Source organism: Porites lutea, chromosome 6, assembly GCF_958299795.1.
Source record: "Porites lutea chromosome 6, jaPorLute2.1, whole genome shotgun sequence".
Lineage (NCBI taxonomy): Eukaryota > Metazoa > Cnidaria > Anthozoa > Scleractinia > Poritidae > Porites > Porites lutea.
In genome coordinates this window covers 29,145,677-29,165,266 of record NC_133206.1, presented here as the reverse complement: position 1 = coordinate 29,165,266, position 19,590 = coordinate 29,145,677, and the positions used below count along the sequence as shown (strand labels likewise).

The window sequence follows — 19,590 nt, the reverse complement described above, 5'->3', positions numbered from 1 at the left end:
CTGCGATATGTCACGTTGCCATGTAATGCGCCGCCAACAAAAAAAGTTATTTAAATCAACGGCGAGTTTAGGTTTCACCTGTGACATAACACCTGGCTCATCATAGTTCGGTCAGTTAGACTGAAGACCCTTTTTTGTATGTTAATGCTTTTTGCAAATTGTTTCTGACCAATGATTCTGAAACTGATGCGGCAAAATGAAAAAGGGAATTACAATGCCGATGCCCGTTTAGTCAAATAGTTGCCGTGACTTGAAAGATAACAAATTGATACTCTGTATCTCCTTTCACCCAAATTAAGATTCTGAGTATTTATATAAAACACTCAATTGTAGGTCATTGCGTCTCAGAGGAGTAGTATGGCACTGACAAATTTCACCGAAGATGAAAATCAGAAAAAAGTCGCTGAACTGTACTGCTCGGCTGAACTATTCAGAGGTGTAGATGGCGAACTTATCTTCCTTTCAGCTCTAAACGTTTTTCTGTCCATTGCAGCATTTCTGGGGAACACTCTGATCCTAGTTGCTCTACACAAGGAAACTTCACTTCATCCGCCGTCCAAACTCCTGTATCGTAACCTAGCGATAACTGATCTCTGTGTTGGTATAGTTACAGAGCCTTTGTTTGTGACTTATTGGACTTCTGCTGTGAACCGAAGATGGGATATTTGCCACTACACGCGTCTGGTACTATTTTTCTCAGGTTCTACTTTGTGTTATGTGTCTTTATTGACACTGACCGCTATAAGCGTGGACAGACTTCTCGCCTTGTTGCTCGGGCACAGATACAGACAAGTTGTAACTTTGAAACGAACACATATAGCTGTAACTGGTTTTTGGATTTTGTCCATTGTAGGAGCATCTACAACCCTTTGGAATACTCTTATAACTTTATGGTTTCAACCCATCTTTGTAGTTCTTTGTCTAGTGACCACAATCTTCGCTTACACAAAAATTTTTCTCTCTCTGCGTCAAAATCAAATTCGTGTTCAGAACCATGTTGCTCAAGGACAACCAAGCCAACCAATCCCATTGAACATAGCTCGATACAGAAAGGCAGTGTACAGTGCACTATGGGTGCAAGGAACATTGGGTATTTGTTATCTTCCATATAACATAGCCGTCTTTTTGACACCTCGGAGGGGGATGCCTTTATCGATTTACCTTGCCAGGAATTTCACAGTTAGCATGGTTCTCTTAAACTCGTCATTAAACCCGTTGCTGTACTGTTGGAAAATCAGAGAAGTAAGGCAAGCTGTAAAAGAAGCATTAAGGCAACTCTTCTGTAGATCGAGTTAGTTTTCTGAGCTTCTTATTCCAGCTCTCTCTTGCCAGCGCTTAATTCTACTTGAATCCTGGTTGATATTTTTACGGTTTCCATCCGTTGATTCGTGCTCTATTTAAAACCTGCTTTCAAGGTAAAATTATCTGGATTTAACGCAGTTAACGTTATCACTGTAAATGTATTGTATTGCATTTTATTGTCGCTGTACTATTGGAAGGTCAGAGAAATAAGACAAGCTGTAAAAGAAACGTTAAGGCAACTCTCCTGTTGATCGAGTTAGTTTTCTGAGCTTCTTATTCCAGCTCTCTCTTGCCAGCGCTTAATTCTACTTGAATCCTGGTTGATATTAAGCGATTTTTAACTGTAAGTATACTATACTGAAAGCATATTTTATGACGGCATGTAATCTGTTCTGTAGGGGAAGTATATTATTTTTGGTCTAAAAATCCAAAGGTGTTATCTTTATTGTTTAGTGACATGAAGTGTAAACAACATGCAAGAGCTTGTTCATTTACGAATAAAGAGCTAATAAAGAAATATTGTTCAAGGGCTCCTTTCCTTTGTCTCTTCTTCTTCATTGTTTCCAATTCCAAAAATCTCTTAATTTCATCCCTACTAAATTTCTATCTGTTCTTTCTTGGTGTAAACTTAAAAATAAGTAACATTAGGATGCAAATGAAAGATACTGAAAGGGCACATATTAACATTGCCTAAAAACATTTGCTTAATGATTAACACCTACGGGTTACCCTCCCCTGAGTCCCTCGAGGTTATGCGATTGCCTAGTCCCCAGGTTCATTAATCCGCGGGGCCTACGTCACCGAAATGCATTGACCGAGAACGCCTAGGAAGACGCCGGACATGCATGGCAACCTCGTCCCCAGGGCGCTTTTGTCTGGCTTTGGAGGTGGGGCAAGATAGTTGTGCCTTAGTAAACTACTGTGGATATTGACTACACAATAACATTTTACATTTTGCCCAAACACAGTCACAAAAGAAAAAATGTTTTGCCAGAAAGTGCCACCATCGTACTATATGTAATATACCCGAAAAACCTAGCTTTATTATGATGGGGGTACAAGAACTTTATCGGTAAGTACTAACTGTTAAATACTTGGACAAACGACCACGAATTAAAGCCGGATCTTGGTGTAGATCAGGATCAGTAATGAGAATAAAACGTAAAATCAAATGCAAGCTGGCAGCCAAAAGATAGGGTAATTTAATTGCCCGATATTTTGGGTAGACAATACTATCCTTCGTCTGGGGCTACAAAAAGCAATAATAAATTCTTATAAATAAGCGGTTGAAAAAAAAACCAACAACAACAAACAGTCGATATTTCGCATCCTCCATGAGTTGTTGGAAGAAAATCAAAAGTACGAATAACAAGAATCTGTGTGTCGAGAATTTATTTGCTGGACTAAAAAGGTATATTAACATAAAAAGCAAGAAGGTGTTTAAAATGATTAAAGCCGCTTTGTTAAAAGAAGACAAATTGAGGTGATAATCAAAATTAGTAGAAAAATATTGTTGCCATAGTGAATATCATTATTTTATACCCAAGCATAATTGATAGTTATGGGGTTTCGTTCACTTTAACGAAACGTGTGTCCTTATGGATATTGCTATTTTGCTTTTTTAACGGATGAGCTGTTGGCAAGAAATCTAGGGAAAAGAAAATTAAAAACACGAATAACAAGAATCTATGTGTCGTGAATTTTTATATACTGGGCTATAAAACATATATTAACATAAGAAGTAGTCAGGTGTTTAAAATGATCACGGATGCTAAGCAGGCTAAGTTAAAAAAAAAGACATGAGCTATAATCAAAACTATTCTAAAGAAAATTTTTCTTAGTTGCAAGTTAGAGTGGATATCTTTATTTTATACCTAATTATTATTGATAGTTATGGGGCTCACTCAATCGAAACCTATCTCAACCGACCCAAAAATTATGAACAAACCAGTTTGGCATCTTTGGACTGTTAAGACTTCCTTTCTACAACAAAACTCTTTGCAAACGTCTGTCAAAGCTGGCCGCGCACGAATTAGCAGTTTAATTGTTTAATAATTAAAGGCCCTTTCCAAGTTTCTTTTTCCAGTCATCTGAATTCGGTTAATAACTCACATGTATTACGCTCTGCTAGGAAAATTCTGATGACTCAAGCATATTTGAATGCAGGTTGTGTTGAATTGACCGAATTATTGGAACTTACAGCGACGTTAATGAAGAAAACGTCATGCAGACTTGTCTCACCGACAACATATTAAGACCTAAACAGTTATTAAAATGGGCCGTAAGTCAGTTTCACCTGGCTCATTATAGTTCGACTAATGTTTGTTTGAAAAACTAGACAACTTTGCTGTATCCTTTTTCCTCGTGTGGTACGACTAAAAACAGAATTAATTTTTTTCGTCAAAGTTTTGTAGAAAAAGTTGATAAAAATTAAAACAAGAAGAATATACCAAGGTCCGCATTATCGCACATCCATAACAAACAGCATTACCGCAGCCCACACAGTTTGATGTGTTTGCTGACTGTCAAGACTTTCTTTACTACTGAAAACTCATTAAAATCGTCAGTGAGTTAGTTTCAACAGGCTCATTACAGTTCGGTGTCAGCTTGAAACACTTCATTGTTTTTGCTAAACCCTGACTACAGCTTTTAAGAACAAAATAAAACTCATCTCTTTTGTTTTTGTTTGAAACACGGATCGTGATAATTACTCGAGAATTAGCAAATAAAATAAACCGCGTCAAAACACTTGCACTGAGATGGTCATGACGTGTTCGTGCGATTTCCCTTTACCCCGAGTGCTAATTGTTGTAAACACGTGGATATCTTTTTCCAGCCATGTTAACCATACGCGTAGTCCGTACGTAGCGCATATACACCTGATTGGAATGAACATGTCTCAGAAAAATGGTAAAGGGGAAATTTGAGATTTGACATTTTCCCCGCATTTTATTCATGAGATAAAGACAAAAGGCTATATATGACGTCATCAGCGTTAATGTTTTCAATAATGAGATTTCATTTCAAAAAAACTGAATCTCTTAATTTCATCCCTACTTAATTTTTATCACTTCTTTCTTGGTGTAAACTCAGAATAAGTATCATTAGCATGCAAATGAAAGATATTAAAAGCGCATCGACGTTTAAAACAAGCACTTTCGGAGCATTCAACATATTAACATAAATAAAATGGCCTCTCTGATACTGGTAAAAGCATCTCTTTAATGATTAACACATCCTACGGGTTGCCCTCCCCAGAGCCCTGCTTAGCCCCGCGAGGTTATTGGATTGGCTGGTCCCCAGGCTCATTGGTTCGCGGGGCCAACGTAAACAAAACACATAGCAAGAAGGCCTGGGACGTAAGCAATTCAATTTTTGTTGTACATGTATTTGTTGTGTATAAGATGTGGCAAGATATAGTTGTTTTAGTAAACTTCTGTGGGTATTGACTACACAATAACATTTTGCATTTTGCCAAACTAAAAAAAAACATGTATTTACGCTCTGCTAGGAAAATTCTGATGACTCAAGCATATTTGCATGCAGCTTAATGTGTTGAATTGGCCGAATAGCTGGAACTTACAGCGATGTTAATGAAGAAAACGTCACGTAGACTTGTTGCACCGACAACAGTCCGGGCCACAACCAGATCTGGATATGTGATGACGTCACCCACATTTGCAAAATGGCGCCCACACCGAGAAACACGAGGGAAGGTCACTTCCAGGCTCTTTGCTGCGCCTAGAAGTGTCTTTTCCCCATACTACTTTGAGAGCTGTGACTTTAGACAATGAGAAATCAGGGGTGTGAAGAAAAAATGCCGTCCGATGAACGTTTGTGCGTTCTTGGGAGGTAAAAAGACCGAACACGAGAGTTTTTCAGCTCAAGGAAATGTTGGACAAGGCGCAAAACATCTGAAAAAAGAAGGTGAGTTTCAATTTTCTGATCCTTGAAAAAAAATTTTTCAAATCTACATAAAATTTGCTTGTTGGTGGTGGTCTTTTTCGTGTAGTGCATAGCGAATTCAAATAGTGCTGTGCTTTGGAAGATGCAACAGTCAGTTGCGCCGTTCACGTGCCGGTTTTCGTTGTAACGCCATGTTTATTTTATGTTATCTTGCAGTCGGATGAAAAAGCAAAAGCACCTTGTTTTTGTGGCAAAAAAATGCCGCCGGTTTGTTCGTGGAGAACCGTAACCATGGTCTTGCCTGATCACAAAGTGGCAATAACAAAACAGTTCAAACACTGTTAAGCTTATTCAAAAGCTATTATCAAGAAAGGGAATACGCGCTCCAGTCAGAAGACTCACATTTATAGAAAAACACCAAGCTGGAGTCTACTGAGTCATAATGCATTTCCCCATAGTTGATGCAGCTTCAGTTAAAACTGCACTTAATTCTTATAATTTTGTATCTGTTAATCACTATCATCCTGCAAAGAAAACTCATGAGCTGGGCCCAGCGTGATACAACATTGCAAAAAAAAAAAAAAATTAATTTAAATTCACGGACTAACAAAAATCGCTTAGTTATTCAGATCCAGAAGGCACTTTGGAGAAAATTAGAACCCTTATTCAGCCGCAATAAAATGCTTTACGCTTCAAAAACTGAGGTCACAGAAAATGCTGAAAATCCTTCAGACCAGATACAAAAACCACAGTAAATCGATATGTGTGCCATAATGACCTCTCAGCCGGTGAAACAAGCGGCTAAAATCACAATTGCTCAGTGAAAATGGGGTGCAACCTTCCAGATCATAACCTACCCAGCAGAAGAACAAAACTTAATTGGAACGAGCAGCATTTTTGCATGAGGTAAAAGTCGTGTAGGCCACACAGTTTGACAGTTTTTTTTGTCAGTGAGTTATAAGTTTCAACAGGCTCATTAAAGTTCGGTGTCAGCTTGAAAAACTTCATTGTTTTTGCTAAACCCTGACTACAACTTTTAAGAACAAAATAAAACTCATCTCATTTGTTTTTGTTTAAAACACGGATCGTGATAATTACAGAAGAATTAGCAAATAAAATAAACTCGTCAAAGCACTTGCACTGAGATGGTCATGACGTTTTTGTGCGTTTTTCCTTTACCCTAATTGAGTGCTAACCAGCCATCTTAACCACACGCGTGCACTGGTCACCCAGCCGGCATCTACACCTGATTGCAATGAAAATGGTAATCAAAAGGGAAATGAAAATAGAAAAAGCCAAATAGGCGTTTTGGGGGATAGAAGCAAAGACAGTAGGCGTATGTTGAAAATAAAAAACGGCAAGCCTAATTAATTTCGATTTGTTTTTTTGCATTTTTAATTTCAGTTCCTTTCCTCTGATTTAACTATGACAACGCTATTGCAATTAGGTCTACATGTATCGCTTAACTTCTGGGAAGGAGTGATTGCTCAAGCTTATAGTAAACTTTAAAAAATCTTGAGTTATCGGAATTTCCTTCAAATTACTGCGATGTCAAGTTGCCAACGCGCCGCCAAAGACCTAAAAAGTTATGAAAATCATCCGTGAGGTTAAGTTTCACCTGTGACATAACACCTGGCTCATCATAGTTCGGTCAGTTAGATTGCTCGACCTTTCTTGGCCCTGTGAGCTTTCTTTTACGTTTAGTTAATAGATTTTGCACGTTTCTGACTCTATAAATTATTTCTGATCATTATTTATTAATACGCGACAAATTAACGTTTATAGCCAGTTTAGGTAAATAGTTTTGACTGTAGAGATGTCGAAAGGATATCAGCTTTGACCCAAATTCAAATAGTACATATAGATAAAACTCTCACTTGCAGGTCATTGCGCCGAAGTGGAAAATGGCCCTGGAAAATTTTACTGAAGACGAAAACCATAAAACTGTCCAAGAACTGTACTGCACGGCTGAATTTGTCAGAGGTGTAGATGGCGAGCTTATATTCCTTTCAGCTCTAAATATCTTTTTTTCCGTCACTGCATTTCTGGGGAACACTCTGATCCTAGTTGCTCTGCACAAGGAAACTTCACTTCATCCGCCGTCCAAACTCCTGTATCGCAACCTAGCGATAACTGATCTTTGTGTTGGTATCATTGTAGAGCCTTTGTTTGTGACTTATTGGACTTCTGTTGTGAAAGAAAGATGGGATATTTGCTATTACGCACTTTGGGCAGTAACTTACTCAGGTTTTATTTTGTGTACAGTGTCTTTATTAACATTGACTGCAATAAGCGTGGACAGACTTCTCGCCTTGTTGCTGGGGCTCAGATACAGACAAATTGTAACTTATAGAAGAACATGTATAACTGTGACTGGTTTTTGGTTTTTTTCCATCGTCGGTGCATCTACTCTCTTTATGAATCGTCGTATACGTTCATGGTATCAATACATAGGTACTGCTTTGTGTCTGGTCACCACCATCTTCGCCTATGTAAAAATTTTCGTTACTCTGCGTCATAACCAAATTCATGTTCAAAGCCATGTTGCTCAAAGACAAACGAGCCAAGCAATTCGATTGAACATAGCTCGATACAGAAAGGCAGTGTACAGTGCACTGTGGGTGCAGGGAACAGTGGCTATTTGTTATCTTCCATATAATGTAGCGGTAGTTTTGACACCTCGGAGAGGGATGCCTATATTGATCTACCTTGCCAGGAATTTCACATTTTGCATGGTTCTCTTAAACTCGTCATTAAACCCCTTGCTGTACAGCTGGAAGATCAGAGAAGTGAGGCAAGCTGTGAAAGAAACAATAAGGCAACTCTTCTGTCGATCGAGTTAGTTTTCTAAGCTTTTCATCTGTTGATTCGTGCTTAAAACTTGCTTTGAAGGTGAAATTAATTATAACTGCATTTAACGCATTTAACTGTAAATATATTGTGATTGAGGGTAAGCCGCTTACGATAAGGCATATCAGCTGTTTGTTTAAGGGAAACGTATATTATTTCTGCTGGTTTAAAGATGTTATGGTTGTTATTTAGTGGTATGAGAAGTGTAAACGGCCTTACGAATAAATAGATAGCAAAGAAACGACTAGGATTTCGGTCAATATGCTCAGTATTAGCGATACAACAACTTTGCTCATTCATCACACTTTTTTGTACATTCCTCTGCCGTTGTTGCACGACTACGACGTGAAAGTGCCTTATTGATCATGTTTTTTTGAGGACGTGACCAAAGGAAAGCGACTGAATTGTGGATACAGTGTTTAAGAATTCACCCTTGAAAAAATTGCCAACATTTGTACGAATAGAACGAGACGGAATAAGTGCGACCAACTGACTAAAGACTGGCGGGTTTTTTTCTTTACAATCAGTATTCGGTTGGTCGCGCTCTCATTTTTCGTGGATGGGTGGGGGGGGGGGGGGGGGGGAGGGGAGGGGGTAAGCTTGAGGGATGTGCTAATACCGCAATACCGCACAGAAGAATATAAGACAACGGAAAACCGGACTGAAATTACCTAACAATTTCTAAATACCGCAAACCGCTTGGTTTTGTAAAACGGCAATACCGCAACTTAAAAATAACAATTTCCCCGAATCGCATCACCGCAAACCCTTACATCCCCCTCCCGGGTAAAGGCCCTAACAGTCGGTATAATCGAATGCTGCCTTCTAGCTTCCTCAGTTGGTTATTTACGGGTCTAAAAGGAGATGAAAATGCTTCGAGGACATCCCCCATCTCTTGCCCGCGGCTTATACCGGTACTAAGCTGCCATAAAAATTGAGAAATCCTTCAAAACTTCTGATCAGTAAAGTAAAAATAATTGAGGCGCAAAAACCGCTTTTTTTTCAAAATGTAATATGAGGCAATTACTTTTTTTAAAAAAAATGTTTAATTTAAGATGAAGGGTCACCCTGTTTAATAACTAATTTCCTGAGCATTAATTACACAGTCACTAACATTTGCATTTTTCCTAACAAAACTGAGTGTCTTTGAAAACGCTAGCAAGCATTTGAAGGCCTTTGTTTACAGTGGATCATTTTTGGGATCTATACGATCCTCTTCTATAGCCTCATGTCGTCGTTCCAAAATCTGAACACCTGTAAAGGCTATAGCCCCTCCGGTACCCTTGTGTAAGAGATAGGCAGGTGGGCAGTAATAGTTTTTTTTTTTAAGAGTGAACAAAAGCCCACGTTCAATATTTTAAAATTCTAATATGACTCTGAGACTCCGAGGCTTAAGGGTCAAAACTGCAGTTTTTATTTCAGTTTTTTTTCCCGTTCCCGACTCCATTGTCTCGCAATTCCCAGAAGAGATTTGAACACAAAGAACACCAAACCAAATATAGAAAAATTACCAGAAAGCCTCGAAGTCATGTTAGAATTTTAATACATCGCACGTGGGCCATTGTACTGTATATCGATCATCTCATTGCACGAGACCTCTAATAGTTTTCTGTCTCGTTGCAAGTTCATAAGACAGTTTATGCCCGCTTGTTAATTTTTGTTAAAAGGGGTGGTTATAAACAGTTATAAAACAAAAAGGATTAAGAACTTTTAAAATAGCGTGCGTTTAGCTAATTAGCTCTCTGACAATTAAGATAATGAAACCAATTGGTGAAAATATAGAATATTAAATACCTATTTTTAAGAAAAAAAATGCAAATTTTGAAAAACCTAGCTGCCAATACTTCGCTGCCATGGTAACGTCCTGTCCAGACAGACACGTCACGACGAGTTTAAAAGGTTCTTAGGTAATTTTTAGGAAAAGTCGCTAAGTTTGGTGCTTATAGCGTGAAAGGTTTTGAAGTTGAATGGGTGTGTGTGTGTGTATGTGTGTGTGTGTTTGGGGCGGGGGAGAGGGGGGTGGATGGACACAGGATTAAAATAGCAGGAGTTAATATCGGCGGGAATTAACATGACCGTAATTCATGTTACATCTTTTGATATATATAATAGCAGACACCAAACTTACTGCAGCCGACACAGTTTGACGCGTTTGCCGACTGTTAAGACTTCCTTTACTACTGAAAACTCATTAAAATCATCGGAGACTACGTTAGTTTCACCAGGCTGGCAGTGGTAAAAGCAAAGTTAGCGTCAGCTTGAAAAACGTCTCAACTTTTGCTAAACATCTCTTCCCCTTGTGACAACTTCAAAGAACAAAATTAAACTCAGCTGTTTTGTTTTTGTTAGAAACAGGATCGTGATGCTTAACAGATTGAAGAATTAGCAGCGACAATACCTAGCCTTGGCTAATGACATTTAAGTTGATAAAATAAAATAAAAAAATTACTTTGAACATGAGGAAATGTTTTTCCTCCTCATTTATCCCGCATTTTACAGAAGAGTGATATATAAATGAAGGGTTTGCTTGCACTAAGATTTTCATGATGTTTTCGTCCGTTTTCTTTTTTTCATCATAGCGGACCCAAAATTAAAAGTTACCCTTATTGCGTCCGTAATTATTGTAAACATGTGGGTATCTTTTTCCAGCCATTTAAACACACGTGGTCAGTACGTAAGGCAATTATACACCTAATTGCAATAAACGTTTTAGTAGAAAAATTTAATTGGAAAGGAGTGATGGCTCAAGCTTACATTAAACTTTAAAAAATCTTGAGTAATTGGAGTTTCCTTGAAATTACTGTGATCTCACGTTGCCAATGCGCCGCCAGCATAAGACCTAAAAAATTTAATTCAAATCATCCGCGAGTTTATTAGTTTCACTTGTGACATAACACCTAGCTGATCATAGTTCGGTCAGTTAGATTGAAAAAGTACCGAGACAACCTTGCTCTACCTTTCTTAGCCCTGCGAGCTTTCTTTTAATTTATTTTTTCATGTTTATGCTCTTTGTAAATTGCTTCTGATCAATAATTGTAAAACTGACGCGACAAATAGACAATATACAAAGGGAATTATAATGTACCTTTCCTGTTTAGGCAAATAGCTGCCGTGACTTGAAAGATGACAAATTGATGCAGTATCTGCTTTCACCCAAATTAAAATGTAGTATACTGACACTCACTTGCGGGGCCCGGGGGGGGGGGGGGGGGTACTCCCTATTGAAGGTATACGAAAGGGTTACCTTTTTCTTAAAAATAGTATATTCGGTTTTAAATAACTCAGACACATGTATTACGCTCTGATGACTCAAGCATATTTGCATGCAGCTTAATGTGTTGAATTGGCCGAATTATTGGAACTTACAGCGATATTAATGAAGAAAACGTCATACAGACTTTTAGCACCGACAACATATTAAGACCTAAAAGGTCATTAAAATGGCTCGTAAGTCAATTACACCTGGCTCATTATAGTTCGACTAATGTTTGACTGTTTGAAAAACTAGTCACGAACAACTTTGCTGAATCCTTTTTCCTCGTGTGGTACGACTAAAAACAGAATTAATTTTTTCCTCAAACTTTTATGGAAACAGTTGATAAAGAATTGACAAAGGTCATTATTCCACATTCACACTCTTCAGCGCCGAAGAGGAAAATGGCCCTGGAAAATTTTACTGAAGACGAAAACCATAAAACTGTCCAAGAACTGTTCTGCTCGGCTGAATTTGTCAGCGGTGTAGAGAGCGAGCTTATATTCCTTTCAGCTCTAAATATGTTTCTTTCCGTCACTGCATTTCTGGGGAACACTCTGATCCTAGTTGCTCTGCACAAGGCAACTTCACTTCATCCGCCGTCCAAACTCCTGTATCGTAACCTAGCGATAACTGATCTCTGTGTTGGTATTATTGCAGAACCTTTGGAAGTGACTTATTGGACTTCTTTTGTGAACGAAAGATGGGAATATTTGCTATTACGCAAATTGGCCAGCAACTTTCTCAGGTTATACTTTATGTGCAGTATCTTTATTAACATTGACTGCAATAAGCGTGGACAGACTTCTCGCCTTGTTGCTGGGGCTCAGATACAGACAAGTTGTAACTTTGAAGCGAACATACATAACTGTAATTAGTTTTTGGATTTTATCCATCTTCGGTGCATCTTCTATCTTTTGGAATCGTTTTGTAACTTCAATTTATCAATACATAGGTATTCCTTTGTGTCTGGTCACCGCAATCTTCGCTTACACTAAAATTTTCTGTACTCTGCGTCATAACCAAATTCATGTTCAGAACCATGCTGCTCAAGAACAAACGAGCCAAGCAATTCCTCTGAACATAGCTCGATACAGAAAGGCAGTGTACGGTGCACTGTGGGTGCAAGGAACTTTGGTTGTTTGTTGTCTGCCGTATATTATAGTAGTAGCTTTGCACCCTCAGAGAGGGATACCTGTTTCTACTTATATTGCTGAGGAATTTGCAGTTACCATATTTTACTTAAACTCGTCTTTAAACCCGTTGTTGTACTGTTGGAAGATCAGAGAGGTGAGGCAAGCTGTAAAAGAAACATTAAGGAAACTTTTCTGTCGATCGAGTTAGTTTTCTACGCTTTCCATCTGTTGATCCCTGCACTGATATTTAGCAGTTAACTGTTATGTATTGTATTGTAAGCTTATTTTAAGAAACAAGGCATATCAGCTGTTTTTTTAAGGGAAACTTATATTGTTCCTGCTGGTTTAAAGATGTTATGGTTGTTATTTAGTGGCATGAAGTGTAAATGGCCTTACGAATAAATAGAGAGCAAAGAAACAAATAGGAGGTCAATATGTTTATATTTAGTAATACAACAACTTTGCACGTTCATCACGCTTTTTTGTACATATTTCTTTGCAGTCGTTGCACGACTACGACGTAGTCACTTTTTTGGAGGATGTGAACGACTTTCTTCTTGTTTTCGTGAATTTCGATACAATACAGTGTTTAAGAATTCACCTCCAGAAAAAATTACTAACATTTTTCCGGATATTGAACGAGATAGAATAAGTGTGGCCAATTGACTAAAGAGTAGATGGGCAGGTTTCATGAACAGAGGCGAATATAAAATTTCTCATAGTACTTCTGTACCGTTTTGAATATGTCCAGAGGCCGGCCTTTCATCGAATTTCCCAGCTTTAGATACCCGTAAAATTCGTCGGAGGACATTGTTCTCCGGTACACTGAGCAGGAAGAAGCCATGTCCAGTAGGTCCTAGCCTGTGTACAGCCGACCCCTGCTCTCTTTTAAAAAACAAATCTCTCTCTCCCTAGGGGAGGGGCGTCTGTACTCAGGCTATACTTTCTACTAGGCCCAAACAGAACTCAAGTGTGTTAAGGTTTGGATTTTTTATTATAGAGAACCCCCAGCAAAGTTTTAAGATATCACGCTTGCAGCTCGTAAGAATAAGTTTGTTTCAGTCGTGGAACTGAGAAAAATTAACATTTGACGTGCCTTCCAACGGGGTACATTTGTATATTAAAAATTCGAAACTTTTCGAATGCCAAAATGGCCTTAATACCGTTCTCAACACGTTTCCGCCTTTTAAAGAGGAATTCATTCTATGCCTTATCAGTCATTAATATATTTGTTAAGTCACGTGACCTGTTTTACTTAATTGACGGTTTCCGATAGCACATGGACATTATTAAAAGGCGGCATTCTAAGGCCCTTACTAGGATCCATAGTAAAACGATAAAATAAGGCAAATACAGTTTGACTCAGTACTCCCCATTTTCAGTGACAAGTTTTGACCGTTACGAGGCAAAATGAGTCACGTGACTGAGACTTGAAAAGCTCATCAAATGAATGTAAACGTGGAAAGGAACCTGTTTGCCAAGTTTCACAAAGATGGAGGAGAAGAATGTTTCGGCCTTGAAATCAAAATCCACCGAATTCGTGGTTGAGTCAAAAAGCCTTAATACACAAGAGAAGGCGAAGGGCGGCTGTATCAACTGACGTTTCATATCTCTTAATAGGAAAACAAAAAGAAATCTATGTCATTTAAAGCTGGATGAATTAAAATTTTCGCTGAATGACTGATGAGCTCTAATGATTGTCTCGAACCCCAAAACATGGCTCGTTGCACCACAGGTGTTGGAGTGCTAAAAGCTAGGCCTTGTCGAATAACTTCATCGCTCAAGACTAATTTTTTTTAATTTTTTTTTTTTCTTGAAAAGCCCCATAAATGACGATCTGAGAATAATTAAGTATTTAAATTTCAGTCTCAATTAAAGACGCAAGACATTCTACACCTCCTGTGTTGACTTTACCAATGGTCAAGTTTTATTGCGTGGGCCGGCTGCAACGTTGGCTAATAGCTTAAGCCTGAAAAAAGTATCCCTTTTTGATGAAGCCTCTCCCATCAAACGATTAAGTACACTCTTCCCCGCGGCTTATACCGGAACTGAGCTGCTATAAAAATTGAGACATCCGTCAAAACTTCTGATCAGTGAAGTAGAAATAATTGAGGCGCAAAAACCGCTTTTTTTTCAAAATGTAATATGAGGCAATTACTTCTTTTGAAAAATGCTTAATTTAAGATGAAGGGTCACCGGAGGGGTTATAGCCTGTTTAGGTGTTCAGATATTGGGACGACGACATGAGGCTAGAAGAGGTTCGTAAAGATCCAAAAAATGATCCACTGTAAACAAAGGCCTTCTAATGCTTGCTAACGTTTTCTAAGACACTCAGTTTTGTCAGGAAAAATGCAAATGTTAATGACTGTGTAATTAATGCTCAGGAAATTAGTTATTAAAACAGGTTACCCTCTCTAAGAGATAGGCAGGTGGGCGGTAATAGTTCGTTTTTTTAAGAGTGAACAAAAGCCCACGTTCGATATATTAAAATTCTAACATGACTCCGAGCCTCCGAGACTCCGAGACTCCGAGACTCCAAAACTCCGAGACTCCGACACTCCAAAACTGCAGGTTTTTTTACGACTCCATTGTCCCGCAATTCCCGGAAGAGATTTGAGCACAAAGAACACCAAACCAAATATAGAAAAATGACCAGAAAGCCTCGAAGTCATGTTAGAATTTTAATATATCGCACGTGGGCCATTGTACTGTATGTCGATCATCTAATTGCACGAGACCTCTAATAGTTTTCTGTCTCGTTGCAGGTTCATAAGACCTGCTTGTTTTTGTTAAAAGGGGTGGTTATAAACAGTTATGAAACATAAGAAAGATTAAGAACTTTTAATTAAAAACAGCGTGCGTTTACCTGATTAGCTCTCTGACAAGATAATGCAACCAATTGGTGAAAATAGAATATTAAATACCTATTTTCTCCAAAGACCCCTTAGGTCTGAACAGGGTTAAAATACCAGGTATTAATATCGGCGGGAATTAACATACCCGTAATATATAAGAAACGAGTGTTATTCATGTTACATCTTATGATATAATAAGACTAATAACAGACACCAAAATTAACAAAATTAAACTCAGCTCTGTTTTGTTTTCGTTAGAAACAGGATCGTGATGCTTTACAGATTGAAGAATTAGCAGCGTCAATACCTAGCCTTGGCTAATTACATTTAACTTTAAAGATGAAGGAATGTTATTCTTCCTCATTGACATCCCGCATTTTATATAAGAGTGATATATAAATGAAGGGTTTGCTTCCCCTAAGATGTTCATGATGTTTTCGTACGTTTTCCCTTTCATCAAAACGGACCCAAAATTAAGCGTTACCCTAATTGAGTCTCAATTGTTTTAAACATGTGGATATCTTTTTTCAGCCATTTTAACATGCGTGGTCAGTACGTAAAGCAAATATACCTAATTACAATAACGTTGTCTTAGAAAAATTTAATTGGGAAGGAGTGGTGGCTAAAGCTTACATTAAACCTTAAAAAATCTTGAGTTATTGGAATTTCCTTGAAATTACTGCGATATGTCACGTTGCCATGTAATGCGCCGCCAACAAAAAAAGTTATTTAAATCAACGGCGAGTTTAGGTTTCACCTGTGACATAACACCTGGCTCATCATAGTTCGGTCAGTTAGACTGAAGACCCTTTTTTGTATGTTAATGCTTTTTGCAAATTGTTTCTGACCAATAATTCTGAAACTGATGCGGCAAAATGAAAAAGGGAATTACAATGCCGATGCCCGTTTAGTCAAATAGTTGCCGTGACTTGAAAGATAACAAATTGATACTCTGTATCTCCTTTCACCCAAATTAAGATTCTGAGTATTTATATAAAACACTCAATTGTAGGTCATTGCGTCTCAGAGGAGTAGTATGGCACTGACAAATTTCACCGAAGATGAAAATCAGAAAAAAGTCGCTGAACTGTACTGCTCGGCTGAACTATTCAGAGGTGTAGATGGCGAACTTATCTTCCTCTCAGCTCTAAACGTTTTCCTGTCCATTGCAGCATTTCTGGGGAACACTCTGATCCTAGTTGCCCTACACAAGGAAACTTCGCTTCATCCGCCGTCCAAACTCCTGTATCGTAACCTGGCGATAACTGATCTCTGTGTTGGTATAGTTACAGAGCCTTTGTTTGTGACTTATTGGACTTCTGTTGTGAACCGAAGATGGGATATTTGCCACTACACGAGGCTGGTACTATTTTTCTCAGGTTCTACTTTGTGTTATGTGTCTTTATTGACACTGACCGCTATAAGCGTGGACAGACTTCTCGCCTTGTTGCTCGGGCACAGATACAGACAAGCTGTAACTTTGAAACGAACACATATAGCTGTAACTGGTTTTTGGATTTTGTCCATTGTAGGAGCATCTACAACCCTTTGGAATACTCTTATAACTTTATGGTTTCAACCCATCTTTGTAGCTCTTTGTCTAATGACCACAATGTTCGCTTACACAAAAATTTTTCTCTCTCTGCGTCAAAATCAAATTCGTGTTCAGAACCATGTTGCTCAAGGACAACCGAGCCAACCAATCCCATTGAACATAGCTCGATACAGAAAGGCAGTGTACAGTGCACTGTGGGTGCAAGGAACATTGGGTATTTGTTATCTTCCATATAACATAGCCGTCTTTTTGACACCTCGGAGAGGGATGCCTTTATCGATTTACCTTGCCAGGAATTTCACAGTTAGCATGGTTCTCTTAAACTCGTCATTAAACCCGTTGCTGTACTGTTGGAAAATCAGAGAAGTAAGGCAAGCTGTAAAAGAAACATTAAGACAAGTCTTCTGTAGATCGAGTTAGTTTTTTACGGTTTCCATCCGGTGATTCGTGCTCTATTTAAAACTTGCTTTCAAGGTAAAATTATCTGGATTTAACGCAGTTAACGTTATCACTGTAAATGTATTGTATTGCATTTTATTGTTGCTGTACTGTTGGAAGGTCAGAGAAATAAGACAAGCTGTAAAAGAAACGTTAAGGCAACTCTCCTGTTGATCGAGTTAGTTTTCTGAGCTTCTAATTCCAGCTCTCTCTTGCCAGCTCTTAACTCTACTTGAATCCTGGTTGATATTAAGCGATTTTTAACTGTAAGTATATTATACTGCAAGCATATTTTATGACGGCATGTCACCTGTTCTGTAGAGGAAGTATATTATTCTTGGTCTAAAAATCCAAAGGTGTTATCTTTATTGTTTAGTGACATGAAGTGTAAACAACACGCAAGAGCTTGTTCATTTACGAATAAAGAGCTAATAAAGAAATATTGTTTAAGGGCTCCTTTCCTTTGTCTCTTCTTCTTCATTGTTTCCAATTCCAAAAATCTCTTAATTTCATCCCTACTAAATTTCTATCTGTTCTTTCTTGGTGTAAACTTACAAATAAGTAACATTAGGATGCAAATGAAAGATACTGAAAGGGCACATATTAACATTGCCTAAAAACATTTGCTTAATGATTAACACCTACGGGTTACCCTCCCCTGAGTCCCTCGAGGTTATGCGATTGCCTAGTCCCCAGGTTCATTAATCCGCGGGGCCTACGTCACCGAAATGCATTGACCGAGAACGCCTAGGAAGACGCTGGACATGGCAACCTCGTCTCCAGGGCGCTTTTCTCTGGCTTTGGGGGTGGGGCAAGATAGTTGTGCCTTAGTAAACTACTGTGGGTATTGACTACACAATAACATTTTACATTTTGGCCAAACACGGTCACAAAAGAAAAACTGTAGCATGTGTCAGAGGGCATTCGTTTTTGTTTACGAAAAATGTTTCCTTTTGGCGTGAAAGCAAATCCACGCGACCGCATTTAAATGTTTTGCAAGAAAGTGCCACCATCGTACTATGTAATATACAGGGGCACCCAACAAGAATATAGTTCAAAACCACTTAAACAAAGCATTGTTGAACCTATTTTAGTATTTAAACGGTAGACATAGGTATATTTTTACCCCCTTAAAATTTTTTATCTGTTCGGATTTCCTAGCTGAAAGTCTAGTGATCCGAAAATTATAGGGATCAAAACTTACCTGTTCGAAAATTTCAGCTAGAAAAAAGGCTCCCGAAAATTCTAGGTGGCCTTTTTAGGCGAAAAATCCTTTAAAAATGATCAATTATACCATTTTTTAGATGCTCTAAAATCCTAGAAAGGCAGACAAGCAAGAAATTTTGGAAACAATGTTCCGAAAATTGTAGATCTCAAATCGTCTTCCGAACAGATATTTTCCGAAAATTGTCGTTGGGTGCCCCTGAATATACCCAAAAAACCTAGCTTTATTATGATGGGGGTACAAGAACTTTATCGGTAAGTACTAACTGTTAAATACTTGGACAAACGACCACAAAGTAAAGCCGGATCTTGGTGTAGATCAGGATCAGTAATGAGAATAAAACGTAAAATCAAATGCAAGCTGGCAGCCAAAAGATAGGGTAATTTAATTGCCCGATATTTTGGGTAGACAATACTATCCTTCGTCTGGGGCTACAAAAAGCAATAATAAATTCTTATAAATAAGCAGTTGAAAAAAAACAACAACAACAACAAACAGTCGATATTTCGCTTCCTCCATGAGTTGTTGGAAGAAAATCAAAAGTACGAATAACAAGAATCTGTGTGTCGAGAATTTATTTGCTGGACTAAAAACGTATATTAACATAAAAAGCAAAAAGGTGTTTAAAATGGCTAGGGCCGCTTTGTTAAAAGAAGACAAATTGAGGTGATAATCAAAATTAGTAGGAAAATATTGTTGCCATAGTGAATATCATTATTTTATACCCAAGCATAATTGATAGTTATGGGGTTTCGTTCACTTTAACGAAACGTGTGTGCTTATGGATATTGCTATTTTGCTTTTTTAACGGATGAGCTGTTGGCAAGAAATCTAGGGAAAAGAAAATTAAAAACACGAATAACAAGAATCTATATGTGTCGTGAATTTTTATATACTGGGCTATAAAACATATATTAACATAAGAAGTAGTCAGGTGTTTAAAATGATCACGGATGCTAAGCAGGCTAAGTTTAAAAAAAGACATGAGCTATAATCAAAACTATTCTGAAGAAAATTTTTCTTAGTTGCAAGTTAGAGTGGATATCTTTATTTTATACCTAATTATTATT

The 19,590-nt window shown here is 38.1% G+C and overlaps 3 protein-coding genes and 1 pseudogene across 3 annotated transcripts; all 4 read left to right on the top strand.

Moving 5' to 3' along the window:
• The first annotated feature begins 357 nt into the window (after window positions 1–357).
• Window positions 358–1,296, top strand: LOC140942144 (melanocortin receptor 5-like). Its single transcript, XM_073391116.1, has one exon. It carries the CDS (start codon window positions 358–360, stop codon window positions 1,294–1,296), a length of 939 nt encoding a protein of 312 aa, XP_073247217.1.
• Window positions 1,297–7,112: 5,816 nt separating this feature from the next.
• LOC140942143 (melanocyte-stimulating hormone receptor-like) lies at window positions 7,113–8,051 on the top strand. Its single transcript, XM_073391115.1, has one exon. The coding sequence runs from the start codon at window positions 7,113–7,115 to the stop codon at window positions 8,049–8,051; it is 939 nt and encodes a 312-aa protein (XP_073247216.1).
• A 3,664-nt stretch (window positions 8,052–11,715) lies between these two features.
• LOC140942142 (trace amine-associated receptor 9-like) lies at window positions 11,716–12,673 on the top strand (annotated as a pseudogene).
• A 3,665-nt stretch (window positions 12,674–16,338) lies between these two features.
• Window positions 16,339–17,277, top strand: LOC140942141 (prolactin-releasing peptide receptor-like). The gene has a single exon (XM_073391114.1). The coding sequence runs from the start codon at window positions 16,339–16,341 to the stop codon at window positions 17,275–17,277; it is 939 nt and encodes a 312-aa protein (XP_073247215.1).
• Window positions 17,278–19,590: the final 2,313 nt, after the last annotated feature.

What these genes read in the sequence shown, in the direction of transcription:
- LOC140942144 (XM_073391116.1), top strand. Translation starts at nt 358, where the DNA reads ATGGCACTGACAAATTTCACCGAAGATGAAAATCAGAAAAAAGTCGCT.
- LOC140942141 (XM_073391114.1), top strand. Translation starts at nt 16,339, where the DNA reads ATGGCACTGACAAATTTCACCGAAGATGAAAATCAGAAAAAAGTCGCT.
- LOC140942143 (XM_073391115.1), top strand. Translation starts at nt 7,113, where the DNA reads ATGGCCCTGGAAAATTTTACTGAAGACGAAAACCATAAAACTGTCCAA.